This window comes from Papio anubis, chromosome 10 (assembly GCF_008728515.1).
Source record: "Papio anubis isolate 15944 chromosome 10, Panubis1.0, whole genome shotgun sequence".
Classification (NCBI taxonomy): Eukaryota; Metazoa; Chordata; class Mammalia; order Primates; family Cercopithecidae; genus Papio; species Papio anubis.
In genome coordinates, this window is record NC_044985.1 from 114028736 (window position 1) to 114053508 (window position 24773).

The 24773-nt window shown below is 41.6% G+C and overlaps 1 protein-coding gene across 27 annotated transcripts in view; it reads left to right on the top strand.

Moving 5' to 3' along the window:
* SP140 (SP140 nuclear body protein) overlaps positions 1-24773 on the top strand; it is a 92618-nt gene that overhangs the window by 14479 nt on the left and 53366 nt on the right. For 10 of the 27 annotated variants that reach the window (XM_031651564.1, XM_031651584.1, XM_031651587.1 and 7 more), the window contains 10 exons: positions 2034-2117; positions 4372-4452; positions 5633-5725; positions 6510-6587; positions 8494-8643; positions 9464-9544; positions 9664-9726; positions 11495-11575; positions 13819-13920; positions 16213-16293. In XM_031651564.1, coding sequence (XP_031507424.1) covers positions 2034-2117; positions 4372-4452; positions 5633-5725; positions 6510-6587; positions 8494-8643; positions 9464-9544; positions 9664-9726; positions 11495-11575; positions 13819-13920; positions 16213-16293 — 894 coding nt within the window. Of the gene's footprint in view, positions 1-2033; positions 2118-4341; positions 4453-5632; positions 5726-6509; positions 6588-8493; positions 8644-9463; positions 9545-9663; positions 9727-11494; positions 11576-13818; positions 13921-16212; positions 16294-24773 lie in introns of those variants that run through there. The other 17 variants (XM_031651570.1, XM_031651566.1, XM_031651579.1 and 14 more) reach the window with 15 other exon arrangements.

Here is a 24773-nt window from a genome sequence, read left to right on the forward strand (position 1 = left end):
GTATACTTTAAATCATCTCTAGATTACAATATCTAATACAATCTAAATGCTATGTAAATAGTTGTTAAATTTGTATTGTTATTTTATTTATTTATTTTTTGAGACGGAGTTCACTCTATCACCCAGGCTGGAGTGCAGTGGCGTGATCTTGGCTACTGCAACCCCCATCTCCTGGGTTCAAGTGATTTTCCTGCCTCAGCCTTCTGAGTAGCTGGGATTACAGTCACCCACCACCACACCTGGCTAATTTTTTTGTATTTTTGGTAGAGACAGGGTTTCACCATGTTGGCAAGGCTGGTCTTGAACCCCTGACCTCAGGTGATCTGCCTGCCTTGGCTTCCCCAAATGCTGGGATTATAGACATGAGCCACCATGCCTGGCCTTTTATTATTTTTAATTTTTTCCCATATTTTCAATCTGAGGTTGGGTGAATCCACAGATCCCAAGCCAACTGTACCTAGGCACAAATTTTGAGTCAATATTTGTATTTTAACCAGGGTGTTCCAGGCTGTGGCAATGAAGGGAATGATGTTACTTCTACTGCCCACATCTCAGGGGCTCTGATTCTCTCTGTGGACTGTGGGGATCCCCCTGGCCCCGGTATCCACATCTCATATGTTAGTATCTGGCACCTTCCAGGTGACAGGCACCTGAGGCTCACCACTGCCCACTGCCTCAGACTATGAGTAGAAATTGGAGAAATGGGCAAAAGTAGAATGAATTGTAAAAAGATTGAAAAAAAAAAAAAGAAAAATAAACCTCTGCTTATACTACACAACATCCACAAAATATAATTCAAGTTGGATTATAAATCTACAAGTTAATACTACAAGTATAAAGCTTCTAGAAGAAAACATGAGACTGTGTCTTTGCAAACTGAGAGTAGGCAGTAATTTGCTATAAAGGACACAAAAAAACATGGATCATAAAAGAAAAACTTGGTAAGTTATGTGTCACCAAATTAAAAACTATGCATCCAAAGTCACCATTAAGAAAAGGAAAAAACAAGCCATAGACTGGGAGAAAATATTTGCAATACACATATCTAACAAAGAATTGTACTCACAAAATATGAATAACTCCAATAAATGAATGATAAAAGGACACATCACCAATTCAAAAAATGGACAAATGATTTGAACAGACATTTCAGAACAGGAGATACAAAATGTCCAGCAAGAACATAAAGTGTATGACATTATTAATCATGAGGGAAATGCAAATTAAAGTCACAGTGAGATATCATCCACTCACTAGAATTGCTAAAATTAAAAAGACTGACAATACCAAGCGCAGATGAGAATGTGGAACAATTGGACCGCCCATCCCTTGCTGGTAGGAATGTAAAATGATAGCGACGACTTTGGGAAAGTGCCTGGCAATTTCCTGTAAAGTTAAATCTAACCTATGATCTTGGCCATTTCACTCCTAGGTATTTACATGACAGAAATAAAAATATGTTCATCCGAAGATTTGTATAAGAATGCTTATGGCAGCTTTATTCATAATAACTAAAATCTGGAACCAACCCAAATGCTCATCAACAGGAGAGTAGATGAACTATGACTAATTTATAGAGTATAATACTATGCAGCAATAAAAAGAATGAACTGTTATCACACAGAGCAACATGGATAAATCTCAAAAACATTATATTGAGCAAAATAAGCAAGTTCTAAGAGTACATACAGCATGATCCTATTTATATGAGTACAAGTACAGACAATACAGACAAGTACAGTGCCAGAAAGGAAGGAGCCATTGCTGGTGATAGGAACCAGAACAGTGGTGTCTTAAGCACAAAGCAATTTTCTGGGATGGTGGAAATGTTCTGAATCTTGACTGGGATGTTGGTTTCACAATGATTTACACTTAAGATATGTGCATCTCAATTAAAAAAAGGGGAACAAGGCTCTGTTAGACCTCGGGGGCAGGAGATCCTGGGACTTGGACATCAAATTCAGCTTAAGCACACTGAGGTCTCTCCTCTGGTTGCTGTCTGAGTTTGGTAATTTTCACATTGTTTTCCTCAGTATGCTATGAACACCCACCTCTCCAAATGAATAATGTAAACGAGTTAGAAGACAGACCCAGATTACTACCATATGGTAAACAAGGTAACTATCATTTAACTGATCAATGCCCTTATTAAAGTTTTGCTTCCTTGTCTTCATGGAGGCAAAGCTTGTATTTTCTCTCCTATCTTAGCCCCCTGTTATCTCCCAGTACTCTTCCCCTCACACAGGCATGTACCTGCCCTTATCTGCCAGCAGGTGTGAGAGAACCAATGAAAAAGGAGATCTGATCTCTTGAATAGATGGAGTCTCCATTGGTGGAGAATATAAAAAGAGAAAATGGGAAAGGTAGACAGAGAATAATACATGACAAATTACATGAATGGATTCCATCTTCTAAGGGAACATAAAAATCCTACCCTCCCTACCCTCCCAGGTTGAGATAAGGGGATTATTTTTAATTAATTTCATAGAACTATTAAGAGAAACTCAGAAATAACCTAAGCCATATCAGATTCAGGTGAGAGATGTTCCTTACAGAGTTGGCCAGTTAGGGGTCCCTAGTACTGTGGTCACAGTCCAAGAGGGGAGTTTTTGATATGGAGAGACAGGGGAGCCTGAAAGATAGAATTGCGCAGGGAGACAAAACCGAAATAATGTTGGCAGATAGAAGATCAAAGTGAAATGAGAGAAACAGAAATGGAAAGAGAGGAAGTATAAGACACAGCAGAGAAAACGTAAACTGAAACATCTGCCAAGGATCAGAGGTGAAAATGGAGAGAGAAGTATATGGAAAAAGAAAGATAAGAGGAAAATAAATACCAAGAAATGGGGAAAATGAAGAGGTGCAGAGGCAACTATGTAGATAAACAGTTAAGAAAAAAAGGGTGTAAAATCACTTGAGAGTGAAAAGTGGATAAAAGGGAGAGAGAAGCAGACTGGGACAGTGTAGGTTTGAGGTAAGAGCACTGGATATCAGCAACTTTACAAGGGTTGGCTCCATGAACCATAAGTTTTCAGATTGAACTCTTCCCACATCAAAGTGGCACTTACATCGTACTCAGATTTCAATAGGCCTCTCCCAGAATAGTCTAATGATTCCCAAGCACAAATCTTCACTCTAAATTATCTTTAGAGTACATTTATTCATGGACCCGAGGACCTTTACTCATGGGTCGGACAGACATCTACACTTGAATTTTTTCAAGAACCTTAAACTTGGTACTTTGAGAACTAAAAGCAACATCTTCATTGCTCAAGTTAGATCTAACTCCTTCACAGCACTCTTTCTCCCAGAGATGGATCACTATTGTCCCATGGTTTTTCAAGTTGGAAACCTAGTCAAGTCATCATGGATGACTCCTCCCTTGCCCTCAAATACATGCCAGTTATGCAGCCAATGTAATCATTTCATCTTCAGGTTGCCTCTGGCCTGTCCATCTTTGCATCCCCAAGACCAGGTCTCTGGTCCAGATCTCCATCACTCTCATGATTCTCAGGGCAACATCCTTTGCTCATCTCCTCCCTCTAATCTTGCTTCCATCAAATGTGTTATTTGCACTTCAACTAGATGGGATATTTTAAAATGCACCTTAGGTTGTATCATTTTCCTACTTACCTCCTTAATACACTAAGGATTAAATAAATGGGTTTTTAAGTAAAATCCAAAGGCATCCACAATGATCCACCTGCTTACTTCTCCAGCTTAATCACCTGCCTCCTGAAGTATTATTTTAAGGTAGAATAAAATTTCCCCCAATAATTTCAATTGTTAAATCTTTCTTTCAAACTGAGCCTTTCCCTATGTTTTCTCTTTGCTACCTTATTTAGAATTGTTTTCCTGTCCCAACATTCTCCATTTATCCTTCTCCAATCCAGCTAAATCCTACTTAGAATATATGATCAAAGGGAGGTCTTTCTTTAGAGAAAGCTAGAAAGGCACAATTGAGAGGCTAAGGATGGGAGAGAAAGAGTGGTATCAGAGAAAGCAAGAGAAAAATTTGCAGGAGCAGAGAAGAGAGAAATGCATCTAGGAAAGAGAGGCTCCAAGAAACATCCGCAGAAAAAAACAGAGGCAGAGATTGAGGAAATGTACAGAAACAGATGGAAAGACATGAGTGAGAAAATGTGAAAGAGAAGAAGGCGTAAGGAAAGGAAGATTCCCCCGCAATGGATGAATTATTCTCAGCCTCTGGTGAAGGTTACTGAAGGACTTAATCCTCAGGTCAGGTTGTTTGGGGAGTGGGGACCTTCCAGTGTATCAGGCTTTCTTAGTTTTCTCATTATTTATTTTCTTGTTTTGATGCCTTCTTGACCGTAAATCAAGACATCTGAGGGATTTCATTCCTTTCTGCAGAGAACAGCAATGCCGATCATGAAATGGGTGATGTAGCAGTGCCTCAGGAAGCCTTGAGCTCCTTGCCAAGGTGTGAGCCAGGTAAGGAAGGGGTGACTTGCTCTTCCTGACCTTCAGGGTGTCAGGAGGTGGAATTCAGAGCTGGTGTTTCCTGATGCATTTTACTCTGAGCACATTCCACAGGCAAAAGATCCATTTTGTCCTCAGATCCCATAATTCTGCTAAATGTTCCTAAGTGTATGTTATAGTAGAAATATGCTAGAGAAGGATAATGTCTTTCATGTCTACTAACAATAAAAACTTGATTATACCTACCCACCATTTATTTTCTCTAGAGAATAAAAACTACTGTTGTTTGTTACTATTATTATTTTGTCCCTCACTATAGAAAGCCTTCATAAGAAACATGTTCCATCAGACCAACTACTCAAAAAACTAAATGATAATTTTTGCCAAATATTTTCCATTGTGTTACTATCTTACATAGTTATTGTTCAAAGAATTTTGGCAAACAAGATGTCATTTTATCACCACAGCTTATGAATTTAGATGGATAAACTTTTGCTTATTTCTATTTTATAGCTAAATAAAGTAGAAAGTAGAAGCATAGAAAGGTGTAAGGTCTTTTACCAGGTCAAATTAGTCAAGCAAGAACATGACCCACATTCCAGCTGACTCACTGCAGTGATGGTTGTGTGAGTTTGACAGAAATCAGGGTAGCCAGGGTCATGGATCGGAGTTCACACAGGAGACCCAAGGAGACCTGCAGGTTCTTAGGGGAGTGGGCTAGGGCCTGGTGCAAAGAGACTCTTATTCAACAAAAGCATTTCCATGGCCAGAGCAGGGGAAAGCAAAGAGAAATGGTAAGATTGGAACCTGCCGTGCAGATGCAAGAAATCCAGAAGAAGAGAACCAGAAAGAAAAATGGAGACACAAGTAGGAAAATGTGATGGAGGGCATTGAAGATCAACAGAAAAGAAAAAGAGAGGAAATCCCAGGGAGTCAAGGAGATGGTCAGTGCTTCATGGTGTAGAAGCAAGAGCATGTGGCGACCAAAAAATGAGAAGGAGAAAGGAGGTGGCAGAGAGATGACCAGAAGGAAAACAGGCAGAGCAAGGCTGTGGTGGGGCTCAGGCGAGGTCCTTGGAGCAATGGTGCTTTTTTTGCAAAGAGAAGCTCACTTGAGTGCTGAACACCAGGATTCAGCAGGAACATCCTGAGGTCTGTGCTCTCATCACTGTGCCTTGTTATTTATTTCCAGGTTTCTCTTCAGAGTCTTGTGAGCAATTAGCCCTCCCAAATGCTGATGGAGGAGACGCAGAAGATGCACCCAGTCTACTACCAGGTGGGGGAGGTAATTATGATTTAAATGACCAATTATCTCATTAAATTAGTTGGCCTATCTCTAGGCAAGCAACACTTCCTTCTCTCTCCACCACCACCCCTGTAACACACTTTCGTTCAGCCTGTGGTTGTTTTCCCCAGGTGTGTGGGAGGCAGGAGGTAAAGGACGGCTAAGTCCTTTAGTGGAGGGGCTCCTGGGCAGAGAGCTTAAGTGTACAGAGTAATAAAAATTACTCTGATTGGAGGCACCAAATGGTATTGCCTAAGTGGGCCCAATTTTATCTACATGAATATGGAATCTAAATACTACCAGGATGGGGTTTGAGAAAAGAGAGAGAATTTTAAACTTACTTGCCAAGGATTATTTGGGAATAATGAAATACTGTATACAGAAGAGACAAAGTGGAAGTGACAAAGTTAGAAGAATGAATAGGGATATAATGGGGCAAAGAGATAACAAACATCACGAAGGAGGAAAGAGACAGAAATGCAAAGAAATGGTAGAAGTCAGGAAGAGGAAGTCAAGTCAAAGAGATCTTGGAGTTGGTTTATGGTGCAGACGCAGCAATGTGTAAAGAAAGGGTTAGAGGGAGAAAAAAGAGAAGAAGAGAGAGGGAGAGAAGGGAAAGGGGCCCGACAAGGTGCTAGAAGAAGTGGAGCCATTCTTGTTTGGTGCAAAGATACCTTTATCCCCAGGGAGCAGTTCTACACCTGAACATTAGAGCTCAGCATGGATCCAGGTAGGTGTCCAGGTCACTGTCAATTGTCTGTCATGTTCCTCTTTCGCTCCGCAGTGTCCTGTGAACTTGCTATACAAACAGATGAAGGAGAATCAGATGAAATGCCCACATTACTGCCTTATGATACGGAAGGTAATTAGGATTTAAATTAAAGCTTTGTTATTCTGTCAACATACAAAAACACCTACTCTTTCATCTCCCTTCCCATTCCCCCATCTATTCATGTATTCATCCATATATCCATCCATCTATTCATATATTCATCCATCCAGCCAGCCAGCCAGCCATCCATTCATCCATGCATCCCTCCCCACATACAGACACAGACAGTCTATGCCCAGCTCCTTCCTGCTTTCCTTGAGAGAGACAAGTAGCAAAAGAAGGATGATCTCAGACTGGTTGGGGCTTTCCTGCATATAGGACATAGGGAAAGAGAGAGGGAAAGGAAAATATAGATTGAATCATTAAATAAAGAGAGATCTGAGTGACTGCCAGTTTTACCTAAATAGTCATGGGATTCAAATATTACCATGTTGGGTAATATTTGGGTAATAATACCACATTGGGTTATAAGGAAGGGGAGATAATTTTCAACTTATTTTCTCAAGGTTATGCCAAGAGCATGGATATAATGAGTATATTGCAATATAGAAAACTCAGTGAAAAACTGTTGAAATGAGCTTCACAAAGGGAAGAGTCCCTGCCCCTTTGTTAATGGCAAAAGATGAGACCTTTGATGGTATGGGAGAAAAATAAGACAGAATATACAGAAAGACTGAAATTTAAATTAAAATTAAATTGAAATTGAAAAATTAGGAACAGAAAGCTAATTAGAGAGAACAGATATAGGCATGGAAATGAGCACCATGGAAGAAAGGAGGTAAACTTGATTATTAAATAAGGCACAGGACTTAAAAGGTGGAGAAAATATTATGAGAGGAACAGAGAGAAGAAAAATGCTCGAAGACAGAGACAGTGGAGGAGAGGCATAAAGGTTATACACAGAGAAAAAGAGAAAGGAGAATAAGTGAAAAGTTAGCAGAGAGTGAAAACTGCTTGCAAGAGATGGGGAACAATGTGGGACATTGTAGGGATGGAGAGAAGATTCACTAGACAGAAATAATTTCTGGCCCAAGAATGAGACATGTTAGCAGTGAGTTTTCACGAGGGTGTTCCCAAGCTATCAAAATGGCACCTGTAATGTCCTCAGAAGCAGTCAGCCTCTCCCTGAGGCTTTCATGTCTCTCCCATCTATAACTTAATGATTTCAAAACACATATGTCCAGATTTATCTTCTAAGTTCATTCATCTGAGTGCCTGAATACGTTCACGAAGATATTTGAAAGACCTCTTCATTTGGATGTTTTTCAAGAACCTCAATACAAGACACCTCCAAGATTGTACATACCATCTTTCCTGACACAGATCTGACTTCTCTCCCAGTGTTCCCTATCTCAGGATGAAACACTATTACTCCATTCTTCAAGCAGACACCTAGGAGCCGCTCATGACTCTCCCCACCTCCCTCAACTTAAGCACCCCATCAACATCCAGTAGACTTTTAGTGAGTTCTACATACCTCACCTGTCCATTTCCTTCCACCCCAACACAAAAACTCTGGTAAGATCTCTCTCTTGGACTGGAGCAACAGCCTCTAGACTCACATCTTTCCTCTGATCTTGTACTTCTCACATCCATTCTTTCCAACTCAAACAACTCTTTCAAAAATGGAAGTTGGCTTATCTTACATTTCTACTTTAAATCAATAACTACTGGGGGCCATAAGGATTAAATCTATTTTTTCCCCAGGGCTCCAGCTTCATGTCTGCCTCTCCTGCAACTACTTCAAGGTTTATATACAGATTTTCTAGTCACTGTCATTTTCTGATGACTTTTTCTCATCTGAGCCTTCCTAAAGGCTTAGCCCTGTGCTTGGAAAAGTCATCTTGTTTCACTACAATCTCCATCATGCTCACTAATCTAGTGAAATCATATGGTAATTACAGACACTCTCAGATATGCCTTTTTTGATCCCTAGTTCTAGAAAGCAACAGGATGACAGATGCAGCAAGGACATACAGCACAGCACCAGGGAAGAAAGAGGGAGACGAGGAAGGCAGGAACAGTCCCGGAAAAAGAAACCAAGACAAGGAAAAGTACCAAGAGAGTCCAGCGGCAAGAGACAGAGGTAGAAACACAAGCAGCAGAGACGTGCGTCAAGGGTGAAAATGAGAGTGCCAACAGGGGGTGGGAGAGCAGGTGCACAAGGTTTCTGACAGTCTTTATCAGATGACTGGATTGCACAAGAGCTCCTTTTACCCCCACAAACTCTTAAACATCGGTATGCAAACAGCTAAACGTCTATCTTACAGACTGGGAAATAAAGCACAGAAATGCAAGCAGGATATTATCGCAAAGGCAAAGTAGAAAAGCAAGAGTGGGCACCAGTGTCCTGGATGTGTCACTGGGTGATGGCTGGGCAAAGCCAGCTGGGGGTTCAGGGCAGGGTCACAGGGTCAGAATAGAAAGAAGCCCAAGGAGTTCCGTAGGTTCCTGGAGGAGTGGACCAGGGACCAATATAAGGCTTTAAGGGGAAAAAAAAATGCTAGTGGGAGGGAAGGGAAACCATGGAAACACAGCATGGAAATAGAGTCTGCCCTTTGGCATAGGATGGATATAGAATAAGAGCTAAAGTAATAACAGAAAAGGGATACAGTATTACTGAAAAAGAAAAAAGACTTAGAAACAGGAAGCAGGAGAAGCCAGTTGGAGAGAAGACCAGACAATCCAAGCGCTGCCCAGCTAGGAGGGAATTGTGTGGAGGCAGAATTGTGAGGAGGACACTGAGAATTAGAGAGAAGGAGAAAGAGGAGATGCAACAAGATGGAGAAAAGGCGGAACAAGACGAGGGTGGCTGTCAGCGTTTGCTCATCTTGGATGGCGTGAACGCACTGAGGTCTGTGTCCACATCACCCTCTGTGGTCTGTCAATTTATTGTTTCTCTGCAGAGACCTTTGATCTAAAAACTCCGCAAATCACTAATGAAGGAGAACCAGAGAAGGGGCCCTGTCTACCAGATGAAGGAGAAGGTAATTCTGATTTAAGTTTTTAAATATTTCAGTACATCTTTGTTTTCTAGTTGGCATGGAAAAAAAGTTTCCCTTTCTCCCATCCTACCCTTCCCTTCTTCACATTTGCATACATACAGATGGAATTATATCAACTTTCTGTTGTGCCTTTTTGAAAACTGTGAGAGAGACAAAGGATCAAGGTGAGCTGAGCCCCTGAGTGGGGACCATATTTCTGCATGGGGCACATAGGAAGAATGAATATACCAGAGGTAGGCTGGGGTGCCAGAGGAGAAGTGCCTGGGTGATGTTATTAAACACACATTAAACCTACATAACAGCAGATTATGGCAACTGAAGCAGGGGAGAATGTTTTCAGCCTAATTCCAGAAGGATCTGGAGCACAGACATGTTTTGTGAAAGACTGAAGTCTTGCAATTGAGAAAGTCATGCGGGAGACCCTTGGGATGGCACTGACAAGGGAAGGACCTGTGGTGCTATAGCCCTTGTGTAAACAGAAGATCTTTTCCAACCTGAGAGAAAAGAACTTTGAGAATGAGGAAAGTACATAAAATAAGGGATATTTTACCAGCATCTAGGAGCATAAGATAAAACCCAAAGAAACAGAAAAGGAGAAAGTAGAAGACACATAGAAAGTGGATAACCTTATGGAGAAAAATTAGAGAAAATTCTGCAAATGGCAACAAATACAATAATAACAACAATATGGGAAGGAAGCACCAAAGAAATTATGCAGAGAAAGAGACAGATCAAAATAATTGAAGAACCTGTAAGGAGTGAAAACTGTTGTCCAACTAAAGGAGCAGGTCGAGGGCCTGCGGAGCTGAAGTCAGTCACTATGTACAAGCAGCTCCCAGCAAAGGGCGCCTCTGTCAATAGTGAGTTTTCCGATTCAGGTCCCCCGAGGCTGAGAGTGACATGGAAGCACACTCAGAGTGTAAGAACACTTTCCCCAGTCTCATCTGCTCAGGTAGTGGAATGATTCTTGTGTACATATCTGCTTTGCAGACCTGACTTCCAAGCTCTTCCATCCATGTGCCTGAAAATATTTATCCCAGGACCCTCCCCATTGCGATGTCTTTCAGGAACTAAACACGCCCAAAATGGAAACCAACACCTCCTCTGAACCCAGAAACTCCCCTTTCTCCAGGGTTTGCTCTCTCAGTAAAGAGATGAATGTCCTGTGTGCTGTTGTACTCATCAGACTCTTTTTCTCTGCTTTAGCACAATTGTTATTTGCAAGATATCAATCAGATCATTATTTTCCCCTTCGACGTGGTAATGTTTGTTGCACAGGATTAGATGAGTTATCCTTCCTGTGGATTTCTGTGGCTTCCACCCTTCATGGGGCCCCAGCCCATATCATATGTCTCATCTCTACTAATGGCATCAATTGTTTCGGGAGCTGCAATGATCTGATCTTTCTTTTATGTGTGGGCCCTTGAGCCACACTTCCCCTGTACTATGTGGTGTTGCCCTGGCCCACTCTGTTCCTGATCCCCTTCCTTATCTGGTTCATTTCCACCATCCCAGGGATGCCTTTTCTGATGCCCAGTACGAGAAAGGGGGTGACAAGGAAATAGATGGGGAAAACCAGTAAAGAGCAGAGTCAGGGGTGCAAGAGAAAAAGAAAGGAGCAGAGAAGGGGGACAGAAACACATGGAAACAAAGAGAAGCACCTGGAGCCACTGGCAGCAGGAAAGCAGGGCAGAGAAAGAGGAAATGTGCAGAAGAAAGGGGGAGGGGCAGAAGGAGAGAGAATTCGGAGTCCAGGCAGAAGTGAGCTGATGGATGGTTCTCAGCCTTGGTGACAGCAACTGGAGTGTGTCCACCTACAGGCCAGGAGGGCCTGGTTGGCGGACAGCCCCACCCAGGAGATACTTCAGCTTCTCACATCTTCACTGAGTTTTCTCTTCATAATTTCTTGAGGGATTTCTTTTCTTTCTGCAGAGGGCAGTGGTGACTGTTCACAAATGTGTGATGGAGAAGAGCCCCAGGAAGCCTCCAGCTCCCTAGCAAGATGTGGGTCAGGTAAGGAAGGGGAGGATTTCTGGCCCTGGGCTGCAGAGTGTCAGGAGGTTGAATCTGGAGTTTGTGTTTCCTGATTGTCTTTCCTCCAAGCATACTTCACAGTGAAAGGATGCAATTAAATCTGAGATTTTTCACATTTTCTATACATGGATCTTTTGGGAAATGCAGGGAGGAATCTTGATATAGAAGTCTGTGTTTAACAGAATGGGTTTTATTGTTTGAAAGTATGTGTTTAGATAATCACGTGGTAGTTGGATTATGTCAAGGCAAGGCAATGTGTTCTCTCCTTCATATTCTCATGCCTATTAATACTAAAGCATTAAAATATTTTACTGAATGAGATCTGATACCCTCACAAAACCTTAAGATGGGGGCTGACAAATTGGGTAATCCTATTTTACAAATGAAGAAATACAGCTCAGAATATGCTAGGAGGAGAAAATGCTCTTTGCCTTTATTTTTCATCCCTATCAATAGTATTACTTGAATTTAAAATTCTATTCTCACTTTTTCTTTGGGAATGAAAAATCTTATCATTCCTCTGCTGGTAGATACTTTTTATCATTTCATCACAAACTTGACAAAGCCTTCAAAGAAATGGTATCCTACCCTCTAATTGACAGAATTCAGATGCACTCTTTATGAGACTAAATGCTATTTTTGACCAGTACTCTTCATTATGTCATTGGATCATGCAGTATGTCTTTAGAGGACTCTCTTAAGTGTTACATTTTTACCCTCAGAAACCTCAAGATTTAGGCAGGGAAAGTGCTGTTATTGTTGTTTTGAGGAGCCAGAAACACCAAAGTACATGTGACACCGGCATTTGTTAAGACCCGAGAAGGAAGGAAATGCGGAGACCAATGTACTGGATGACTCCTTACAGGCTTCCAGTTCTGTGAGGCAGGCACCGGTTGGGGTGGGGTCCCATAGACTGAGTCCAATGTGGAAACCCAAAGGGCTTTTAGGAATCCAAGAGACTCTACCAGGGTTTAATGTAAGAGACTTTTATTAACAAATAAAGCAAGCTTAAGCAGAGGAGTGGAGAAATTATTGAGTTAGAAAGTATGTAAACATAATCTATGATACAAGATAAGAGATATCCAGAAAAATAGAGCCAGAAAAGATAAACAGAGATAGAATGTGCGAAGTAGACAGAGCACATCACTGGAGGAGAGAGACAGATAGTCAGGGAGAGACATTTGGAAGGGAAAGTCCAGACAGCCACAGAGAAGGACAGTTGCCTTCATAGAGTAGCGCTCTATGAAGGTGTATGGAGATATAAGTGTATACCTTCATGTGCCTCAATAGGTATAAAGTGGGGCAAGGACATAAAGCACAGGACCAGGGATGCAGGAGGGAAATGAGGGAGGCAGGAGCAGTCCCAGAAAAAGAAACCAAGACAAAGAGAAGTACCAAGAGACTCCAGTGCCAAGAGACAGAGGTAGAAACACAAGCAGCAGAGATGTGTGTCAAGGGTGAAAATGAGAGTGCCAACATGGGGTGGGAGAGCAGGTGCACAAGGTTTCTGACAGTCTTTATCAGATGACTGGATTGCACAAGAGCTCCTTTTACCCTCACAAACTCTTAAACATGGGTATGCAAACAGCTAAATGTCTGTCTTAGAGACTGGGAAATAAAGCACAGAAATGCAAGCAAGATATTATCGCAAAGGCAAAGTAGAAAAGGAAGAGTGGGCACCAGTGTCCTGGATGTGTCACTGGGTGATGGTTGTGCAAAGCCAGCTGGGGGTTCAGGGCAGGGTCACAGGGTCAGAATAGAAAGAAGCCCAAGGAGTTCTGCAGGTTCCCGGAGGAGTGGACCAGGGACCAATATAAGGCTTTAAGAGGGGAAAAAAATACTAGTGGGAGGGAAGGGAAATCATGGAAACACAGCATGGAAATAGAGTCTGCCCTTTGGCGTAGGATGGATATAGAATAAGAGCTAAAGAAATAACAGAAAAGAGATACAATATCACTAAAAAAGGAAAAAGAGATAGAAACAGGAATCAGAAGAAGCCAGTTGGAGAGAAGACCAGACAATCCAAGCGCTGCCCAACTTGGAGGGAACTGTGGAGGCAGAACTGTGAGGAGGACACTGAGAATTAGAGAGAAGGAGAAAGAAGAGATGCAACAAGATGGAGAAAAGGCGGAACAAGACGAGGGTGGCTGTCAGCGTTTGCCCATCTTGGATGTCGTGAACGCACTGAGGTCTGTGTCCATGTACCCTTTGTCGTCCGTCAGTTTCTTGTTTCTCTGCAGAGAACTTGGATCTAAAGACTCCCCAAATCACTAATGAAGGAGAACCAGAGAAGGGGCTCTGTCTACTACCAGATGAAGGAGAAGGTAATTATGATTTAAATTTTTAGATATTTGAGTACTTCTTTGTTTTCCAGTTGGCATGGAAAAAAAAATTCCCTTTCTCCCATCCTACCTTCCCTTCTTCACATTCGCATGCATACAGATGGAATTATGTCAATTTTCTGTTGGGCTTTTTTGTAAATTGTGAGAGACAAAGGATCAAGGTAAGGTGAGTCCCTGAGTGGAGACCATATCGTTGCATGGAGAATACAGGGAGACAGAATATGCCAGAGTTAGGCTGGGGGCACCAGAGAAGAAATGCCTGGGTGATGATATTAAACACACATTAAACCTAAATATCAGCAGGTTATGGTAATTGAGGCAGGGAGATTGTTTTCAGCCTACTTTCAGAAGCATCAGGAACACAGACATAAGTTTTGTGAATGATTGAATGCTTGCAGTTGAGAAAAGTCATGTGGAAGACCCTTGGGATGGAACTGACAAGCAAAGGATATGTGGTTTTATAGCCCCTGCATAAATGGAAGAACTTTTCCAACCTGGGAGAAGAGAACTTTGAGAGTGAGGAAAATGTATAAAATTATAGACATTTTACAGGCATCTAAGAGGGCAAGGTAAAACCCAAGGAAACAGACAGAAAAGGAGAAAGTAAAAGACAAAGTAGAAAGCGGATAACCAAGAGAGAAAAGTTAGAGAAAATTGTACAAATGGAGGCAAATACAAATGACAACAATGTTGGAAGGAAGCACAGATTAAACTATGCAGAGAAAGAGACAGATCAAACTAATTAGAGAACCCATAAAGAGTGCAAACTATTGTCGGAGGAAAGGAGCAGGTTGAGGGCCTGTAGAGCTGAAGTCAGAGTCACTAGACAGCAGCAGCTTCCAGCAAACGGCACCTCTGTCAATAGTGAGTTTTCTGATTAAGGTCCCTCTAGGTAGAGAGTGGCACAGAAGCATACTCACAGGGTAAGAATTCTCTCCCCGCAGACTCATCTGCTCAGGTAGTGGAATGATTGTCAAGTATTTAATATCTGTCTGCCAGGCAGGCCTCCCTTCCAAGCTCCTCCATCCGTGTGCCTGAAGACATTTATCTTGGGACCTTCCTTTTTGCAATGTCTTACAGGAACTGAACACTTCACAGTGGAAACCAACACCTCCTCTGAACTTAGAAACTCCTCTTTCTCCAGGGTTTGCTTTCTCAGTAAAGGGAGGAATATCCTGTTTGATCTTGTACTCATCAGACTCATTTTTTTCTGCTTTAACAAAATTGTTATTCGCAAGATATCAATCAGATCATTTTCTTTTCCCCTTAGATCTTTTCCCCTAGTGATCTTCGTTGCACAGGATTAGATGAGTTATCCTTCCTGTGGATTTCTGTGGCTTCCACCCTTCATGGGGCCCCAGCCCATATCATATGTCTTGTCTCTACTAAAGGCATCAGTTGTTTCAGGAGCTGCTCTTTTATGATCTGATCTTTTCTATGTGGGCCCTGGAGCCACACTTCCCCTGTAGTATGTGGTGTTGCCTTGGCCCACTCTGTTCCTGATCCCCTTCCTTATCTGGTTCATTTTCACTGTCCCAGGAATGCCTTTCCTTATACCTAGTTTTAAAAACGGGGTGACAAGGAAATAAACAAGATAGGGAAAGCCAGTAAAGAGCAGAGTCAGGGGTGCAAGAGAAAAAGACAGGAGCAGAGAAGGGGGGCAGAAACACATGGAAACAAAGAGAAGCACCTGGAGCCACTGGCAGCAGGAAAGCAGGGCGGAGAAAGAGGAAATGTGCAGAGGAAAGGGGGAGGGGGAGAAGGAGAGAGAATTAGGAGTCCAGGCAGGAAGTGAGCTGATGGATGGTTCTCAGCCTTGGTGACAGCAACTGGAGTGTATCCACCTACAGGCCAGGAGGGCCTGGTTGGCGGACAGCCCCACCTAGGAGATAATTCAGCTTCCCACATCTTCACTAAGTTTTCTCTTCATAATTTCTTTTTTTTTTTTTTTTGAGATGGAGTCTTGCTCTGTCACCCAGGCTGGAGTGCAGTGGCTGGGTCTCAGCTCACTGCAAGCTCTGCCTTCCGGGTTTACGCTATTCTCCTGCCTCAGCCTCCCGAGTAGCTGGGACTACAGGCGCCGCCACCGCGCCCGGCTAGTTTTTTGTATTTTTTAGTAGAGACAGGGTTTCACCTTGTTAGCCAGGATGGTCTCGATCTCCTGACCTCGTGATCCTCCCGTCTCGGCCTCCCAAAGTGCTGGGATTACAGGCTTGAGCCACCGCGCCTGGCCTCTCTTCATAATTTCTTGAGGGATTTCTTTTCTTTCTGCAGAGGGCAGTGATGACTGTTCGCAAATGTGTGATGGAGAAGAGCCCCAGGAAGTCTCTAGTTCCCTAGCAAGATGTGGGTCAGGTAAGGAAGGGGAGGATTTCTGGCTCTGGGCTGCAGAGTGTCAGGAGGTTGAATTTGGAGCTTGTGTTTCCTGTTGACTTTCCTCTGCGTATACCTCACAGTGAAAGGATCCAATTATATCCTGAGATTTTTCACATTTTCTGTACATGGATCTTTTGGGAAATGCAGGGAGGAATCTTTACACGAAAGTCCATGTTTAACAGAATGGGATTTATTGTTTGAACATATGTATTCAGACAGTCTAGTGGTAGTTGAAATACGCCAAGACAAGGCAATGTGTTCCCTCCTTCATATTCTCATACCGTTCAATACTACAGTATTAAAATATTTTGCCAAATAAGATCTCCTGATACCCTCACAAAACCTTAAGATGGGGGCAGGCAAACTGCATAATCCTATTTTATAGGTGAAGAAATAAAGGTCAAAAATACGGTAGGAAGAAGCAATGCTCTTTTGTCTTTATTTTTCATAGCTATCAATACTATTATTTGAATTCATATAAAATTTCTATTCTCACTCCTTCTATGGAAATAAAAAAGGTTGTCATTCCTCTGCTGGTAGATACTTTTAATCATTTTTTCACAAACTTGACAAAGCCTTCAGTGTAATGGTATTCTACCATCTAACTGGCAGAATTTAGATCAACTATTTATGAGACTAAATGCTGTTTTTGACCAGTACTCCCCATTTTGTCATTGGATCATGCAGTGTTTTTTCAGAGTACTCTGATAAGTGTTATAATTTTACCCACAAAATCCTCAAGACTTAGATAGGGAAGGTGCTGTTATTGCTGTTTTGAGGAGCCAGAAACACAGAAGTGCATGTGACACGGGTGTTTGATGAGACTCAAGAAAAAAGAAAGAGCAGAGACCAGTGTCCTGCATGACTGCTTACAGGCTTTCAGTTCTATGAGTGGGCATGGGTTGGGGTGGGGTCCCATAGTCTGAGTCCAATGTGGATGCCCAAAGGGTTTTTAGGAATCCAAGAGACTCTCCCAGGGTTCAATGGAAAGATACTCTTATTTAACAAATAAAGAAAGATTAGGGAGAGATGAGGAAACATTATCAAGAGTTGGAAAATACTTGAATGTAATCTACAATACGAGATAGGAGATATCCAGAAAAATAGGGCCAGAAAAGTGAAACAGGGAGGCAATACGAAAAGCATATGTAGCACATCACTGAAGGAGGAAAAAACAGTAAGGGAGAGGAGATGTTAAGAGGAGAAAGTCCAGAAAGCCAGAAAGAACCACAGATGCCTTCACAGAGTAATAATAAAAAGATATCACTAGTAGAAGGGGCTACCGCCTAGGCTGGGTGCGGTGGGTCACCCTGTAATCCCAGCACTTTGGGAGGCCAAGGCAGGTGGATCACTTGAGGTCAGGAGTTCAAGGCCAGCCTGGCCAACATGGCAAAACCCTATCTCTACTAAAAATACAAAAATTAGCTGGGTGTGGTCAAGCACACCTGTAGTCCCAGCTTCTCGGGAGACTGAAACAAGAGAATTGCTTGAACCCGGGATGTGGAGGTTGCAGTCAGCTGAGATCACACCACTGCACTCCAGTCTGGTGACAGACAAGACTCCATTTCAGAAGAAAAAAAGAAAAAACAAGGGGCTACCACTTAATCTCAAACAAAAGGCTGAATTTATTGTTCAATTAAGGGACAGTTGCACTTGTGGGTCAGTTTCTCTGACCAGAGAACGTTTGTGGAAGTGTGGATCTTGGTGACTGGTGGCCTTCAGAAGTGAGATTTGTTAGTGGTTAGCTGACTTTTAGTGAAAGCAGGTCACTGGAGTGTGGCTGTTACTAACTGGCTGACTTTCAGAAGCATGGGGAAGTGAATGGTTGGCTGGCTTTCAGAGGCCTGTGTACTGGCCAGAAGCTGTTGTTGATTAATTGGGATGATTCTGGTTGTTATTGACCACATGGCCAAACAATAATGAGTTTTCATAGAAGTGTAGGGACTTTCAATTATCATACACATATATATCACAGTTTCTTTATCCACTCATTAATTGGTGGGCATTTGGGTTGGCTCCACAATTTTGCAGTTGTGAATTGTGCTGCTATAAACATGCGTGTTCAAGTATCTTTTTCGAATAATGACTTCTTTTCCTCTGGGTAGATACCCAGTAGTGGGATTGCTGGATCAAATGGTAGTTCTATTTTTAGTTCTTCAAGGAATCGCCACACTGTTTTCCATAGCAGCTGTACTAGTTTACATTCCCACCAGCAGTGTAGAAGTGTTCCCTGTTCACTGCATCCACGTCAGCATCTACTGTTTTTTGATTTTTTGATTATGGCCATTCTTACAGAAGTGAGGTGGTATCACATTGTGGTTTTGATTTGCATTTCCCTGGTCGTTGGTGATGCTGAGCAATTTTTTCATATGTTTGTTGGCCATTTGTATATCTTCTTTTGAGAGTTGTCCATTCATGCCCTTAGCTCACTTTTTGATGGGATTGTTTGTTTTTTTTTTCTTACTGATTTAAGTTCATTGTAGATTCTGGATATTAGTCTTTTGTCAGATGTATAGATTGTGAAGATTTTCTCCCACTCTGTGGGTTGTCTGTTTACTCCGCTGACTGTTCCTTTTGCCATGCAAAAGTGCTTAGGTTTAATTAAGTCCCAGCTACTTATCTTTGTTATTCTTGTATTTGCTTTTGGGTTCTTGGTCATGAAAGCCTTGCCTAAGCCAATGGTTAGAAGGGTTTTTCTGATGTTATCTTCTAGAATTTTTGTAGTTTCAGGTCTTAGATTTAAGTCTTTGATCCATCTTGAGTTGATTTTTGTATAAGGTGAGAGATGAGGATCCAGTTTCATTCTCCTACATGTGGCTTGCCAATTATCCCAGCACCATTTGTTGAATAGGGTGTCTTTTCCTCACTTTATGGTTTGTTTGCTTTGTCAAAGATCAGTTGGCTGTAAGTATTTGGGTTTATTTCTGGGTTCTCTATTCTGTTCCATTGGTCTATGTGTCTATTTTTGTACCAGTACCACACTGTTTTGGTGATTATGGCCTTATAGTATAGTTTGAAATCATGTTGTGTGATGCCTCTAGATTTGTTCTTTTTGCTTAGTCTTGCTTTGGCTTTGTGGGCTCTTTTTTGGTTCCATGTGAATTTTAGAATTGTTTTTTCTAATTCTGTGAAGAAAATGGTAGTATTTTGATGGGGATTGCACTGAATTTGTGATTGCTTTTGGCAGTATGATCATTTTCACAATATTGATTCTACCCATCCATGAAGCATGGGATGCATTTTCATTTGTTCATGGTGTCTATAATTTCCTTCAGCAACATTTTGTAGTTTTCCTTATAGAGGTCTTTTGACTCCCTGGTTCAGTATATTCCTAAGTTTGTTTTTTTTCTTTTTTTGCAGCTATTGTAAAAGGGGTTGAGTTCTTGATTTGATTCTCTGCTTGGTCACTGTGGTTGTATAGAAAAGCTACTGATTTGTGTACATTAACCTTGTATCCAGAAGCTTTGCTGAATTCTTTTATCAGTTTAGGAGCTTTTGGGGAGTCCTTAGGGATTTCAGGGTAAACAGTCACATCATCAGCAAATGGTGACAGTTTGACTTCCTGTTCACCAATTTGGATGCCGTTTATTTCTTTCTCTTGTCTGATTGCTCTGGCTAGGACTTCTAGTACTATGTTGAAGAGGAGTGGTGAGAGTGGGCTTCCTTGTCTTGTTTCAGTTCTCAGAGGCAATGCTTTCAACATTTCCACATTTAGTATTATGTTGGCTGTGGGTTTGTCATAGGTGGCTTTTATTACATTAAGGTATGTCCCTTGTATGCTGATTTTGCTGAGAGTTTTAATCATAAGGAGATGCTGGATTTTGTTGAATGCTTTTTCTGCATCTGTTGAAATGATCATGTGATTTTTGTTTTTAATTCTGTTTATGTGGTGTATCACATTTATTGACTTGCATATGTTAAACCATCCCTGCATCCCTGGTATGAAACCTACTTGATCATGGTGGATTATCTTTTTGATATGTCGTTGGATTCAGTTGGTGAGTATTTTGTTAAGGATTTTAGCATCTATGTTCATCAAGGATATCAGCCTGTAGTTTTCTTTTTTGGTTATGTCCTTTCCTGTTGTTGGTATTAGGGTGATGCTGGCTTCACAGAATGAATTAGGGGGGGTTCCTTCTTTCTCTATCTTGTGGAATAGTGTCAAAAGGATTGGTACCAATTCTTTGGTGGAATTCTGCTGTGAATTTGTCTGATCCTGGACTTTTTTTTGTTGGTAATTTTTAAATTACCATTTCAGTCTTGCTGCTTGTTATTGATCTGTTCAGGGTATCTAATTCTTCCTGATTTATACTAGGAGGATTGTGTTTTTCCAGGAATTTATCCATCTCTTCTATGTTTTCTAGTTTATGTGCATAAAGGTATTCATAGTAGCCTTGAATGACCTTTTGTATTTCACTAGTGTCAGTTGTAATATTTCCTGTTTCATTTCTTAGTGATGTTATTTGGGTTTTCTCTCCTCTTGGTTAATTTTGCCAGTGGTCTATAAATTTTATTTACCTTTTCAAAGAACCAGCTTTTGTTTCATTTATCTTTTGTATTTTTTTGTTTCAATTTCATTTAGTTCTGCTCTGATCTTGGTTATTTCCTTTCTTCTGCTGGGTTTGGGTTTGGTTTGTTCTTGTTTCTCTAGTTCCTTCAGGTGTGACCTTAGAGTGTCAATTTGTGCTCTTTCAGTCTTTTTGATGTAGGTGTTTAGGGCTATAAACTTTACTCTTAGCACCACCTTTGCTGTATCCCAGAGGTTTTGATTGTCGTTCAGTTTGAAAAATTTTTTAATTTCCATCTTGATTTCATTTTTGACCCAATGCTCATTCAGGAGCAGGTTATTTAATTTTCATGTATTTGCATGGTTTTGGAGATTCCTCTTGGAGTTGATTTCCAGTTTTATTCCACTGTGATCTGAGAGACTGCTTGATATAATTCCGATTTTGTTAAATTTATTGAGGCTCATTTTATGGCCTATCATATGGTCTATCTTAGAGACAGTTCCATGCGCTCTTGAATAGAATGTATATTCTGTGACTGTTGGATGAAATATTCTGTCTATATCTGTTAAATCCATTTGTTCCAAGATATAGTTTAAATCCATTGTTTCATTGTTGACTTCCTGTCTTGATGACCTGTCTAGTGCTGTCAGTGGAGCACTGAGGTTCTCCACTATTATTGTGTTGCTGTCTATCTCATTTCTTAGGTCTATTAGTAATTGTTTTATAAATTTGGGAGCTCCAGTGTTAGGTGCATATATGTTTAGAATGTGATATTTTCCTGTTGGACAAGGCTTTTTACCATTATACAGTGTCCCTCCATGTCTCTTTTAACTGCTGTTGCCTTAAAGTTTGTTTTGTCTGATATAAGAATAGCTACCCCTGCTTGCTTTTTGTGTCCTTTTGCATGAAATGCCTTTTTCCACCCCTTTACTTTAAGTTTATGTGAGTCTTTATGTGCTAGGTGAGTCTCCTGAAGGCAGCAGATGGTTGGTGAGTTCTTACCGGTTCTGTGGTTCTGTATCTTTTAAGTGGAGCACTGAGGTCATTTACATTCAATGTTAGTATTAAAATGTGAGGTACAATTACATTCATTGTGCTTTTTGTTGCCTGTGTGCTTTGTTTTTTTTTTTACTTTTAAATTTGTATTTTATTTTTGTTTTATAGGTCCTGTGTGATTTATGCTTTAAAGAGGTTCTGTTTTGATGTGTTTCTAGGATTTTTTTCAATATTTAGTGCTCCTTTTAGTGGCTCTTGTAGTGGTGGCGTGGTAATGGCTAATTCTCTCAGCATTTGTTTGTCTGAAAAAGACTGTATCTTTCCTTCATACATGATGCTTAGTTTTGCTGGATACAAAAGACTTGTCTGATAATTGTTTATCAGACAAGCTAGAAGGGATTAGGGCCCCAATCCCTTCTAGCTTGTAGGGTCTCTGCTGAGAAATCTGCTGTTAATCTGATAGATTCTCCTTTAGAGGTTACCTGGTGCTTCGGTCTCACAGCTCTTAAGATTCTTTCCTTCGTCTTAAATTTGGTTAACCTGAAGACAATGTGCCTAGGCGAAGATCTTTTTGTGATGAATTTCTCTAGTGTTCTATGTGCTTCTTGTATTTGGATGTCTAGGTCTCTAGCAAGGCCAGGGAAGTTTTCTTCAATTATTCCCCCAAATATGTTTTCCAAGCTTTTAGAATTCTCTTCTTCCTCAGGAGCACCGATTATTCTTAGGTATGGTCATTTAACATAATCCCAGACTTCTTGGAGGCTTTGTTCATATTTTCTTATTCTTTTTACTTTGTCTTTGTTGGATTGGGGTAATTCAAAGATCTTGTCTTTGAACTCTGAATTTCTCTCTTCTATTTGTTCAATTCTATTGCTGAGGTTTTCCAGAGCATTTCACATTTCCAAAAGTGTGTCCAAAGTTTCCTGAATTTTTTATTGATTTTCTTTAAGCTATCTATTTCCTTGAATATTTCTCCCTTCACTTCTTGTATCATATTTTGGATTTCCTTGCACTGGGCTTTGCCTTTCTCTGGTCCCTCCCTGATTAGCTTAATAACTAACCTCCTGAATTCTTTTCCGGGTAAATCAGGGATTTCTTCTTGGTTTGGATCCATTGCTGGCGAACTAGTGTGATTTTTGGGGTGTGTTAAAGAGTCTTGTTTTGTTATCTTACCAGGGTTGGTTTTCTGGTTCCTTCTCATTTGAGTAGGCTCTATCAGAGGAAGGGTCTAGGACTGAAGGTTGTTGTTCAGATTCTTTTGTCCCATGAGATGTTCCCTTGATGTAGTACTCTCCTCCTTTTTCTGTGGATGTGGCTTCCTGTGAGTCAAATTGCAATGATTGTTGTCTCTTTTCTAGGTCTAGTGACCCAGCGAGCCTACCAGGCTCCTGGTAGGGGTTGTCTTCACAGAGTCCTGTGATGTGAACCATCTATGGGTCTCTCAGCTGTGGATACCAGTGCCTGTTCTGCTGGAGGTGACAGGGGTGCAATGAACTCCATGGTGGTCCTTAGCTTTGGTGGTTTAAAGCTCTATTTTTGTGCTCGTTGGCCTACTGCCAGGAGGTGGCGCTTTCCAGAGAACATCAGCTGTGGTTTTATGGGAAGGAATCGGTGGTGAATTCCTAAGATTGTGTGCCCTTTGTCTTCAGCTACCAGGGTGGATAAGGAAGAACCATCAGGTGGGGGAGGGGCTAGCCATGTCTGAGCTAAGACTCTCCTTGGGCAAGTCTTGCTGCAGCTGCTGTGGGGGGTGGGGGTGAGATTCCTGTGTCACTGGAGTTGTGTACCTAGGAGGATTATGGATGCCTCTGCTGAGTCATGCAGGTTGTCCAGGAAATGGGGGAAAGCTGGCAGTCACAGGCCTCACCCAGCTCCCAAGCAAACCAAAGGGCCAGACTCACTCCCACCATGCCCCACCCCAACAGCCCCCAGACCATTTTCAGGCTTGAAAACCTGCCCCAGGCTATCTGCCTCACAGCTGCAAAAGAAAAAGGCTTAGTTCTTCCCCACCTGTGGAGTCTGCATACCAGATTTGCACCCTCACAAGAGGTGCAGGAGGCTTCTCACTCCTGTTCAAATTGTTGCAAAGTTCAGCTAGACATTTGCTTCTCCCTGTGTAGTTTTAATCCCTGCTCCTCTCCTGTTGCATCCCTGTGGTGCCAGACAGGAATGGCCTGCTAGGGGACCCAGCCAGCTCCCAGGGCCTTTCAGCTGCTTCCTCTACCCCTGTATTTCACTCACCTCTTCAGATTGACTCAGCTCCAGGTAAAGTTGGAAACTTCTCCTGCAAACAGACCTTCAGCTTCTCCAGTGGGGGTGTGTGTTTGGGAGAGGAGGGTCTCCTTTTCCCGCTTCTGTAGTTGGGGCCCTCACAGTTTTAGGGAGGGTCTCCTGGGTCCTGCAGTTGCAGTCTGCTTCCTTCAGAGGGTCATGTTGCTCAGGCTGGTCACGAACCATGGCCTAATTTTATGTACGTATAAAAGAAAAGGATTATGATAAATGAGAAAGGGAGACAGGAGACCTGTCTCCTGATAATGTGATAATAGAGGATTCGGTGTAGGTGATTGATGAAGGAGTATTTTACAATCATGAAGATCTGTTCCATTTGTGTGTTCCATGAGAATGGCCCCAAGATATTTGATGTGGTCAAATGTAGGGAGGCCTGGTATTTCAGAAAAGATTGACCGCCATTGTCTTCAAGACTCAGTTAATCCTGGAAATCCTCTTATCTTTCCTTTAGTCACTGGTCTTGGAAAACTTTGGAGACATTGTAACATTTCTTTATATAATATTATTTCCTCAGCCAATAGATTATGGCTGAGAAAATAGCCTAGTTTTTGTTTTGTTTCATTTTGTTTGTTTTACAGAATTGGAGTTTTTCCTTAGAAGTTTTGTGTCCATTTTTGCCCAACTCAATGAATAGATTAAGAAATATCCAGATCTGGCCGGGCGCGG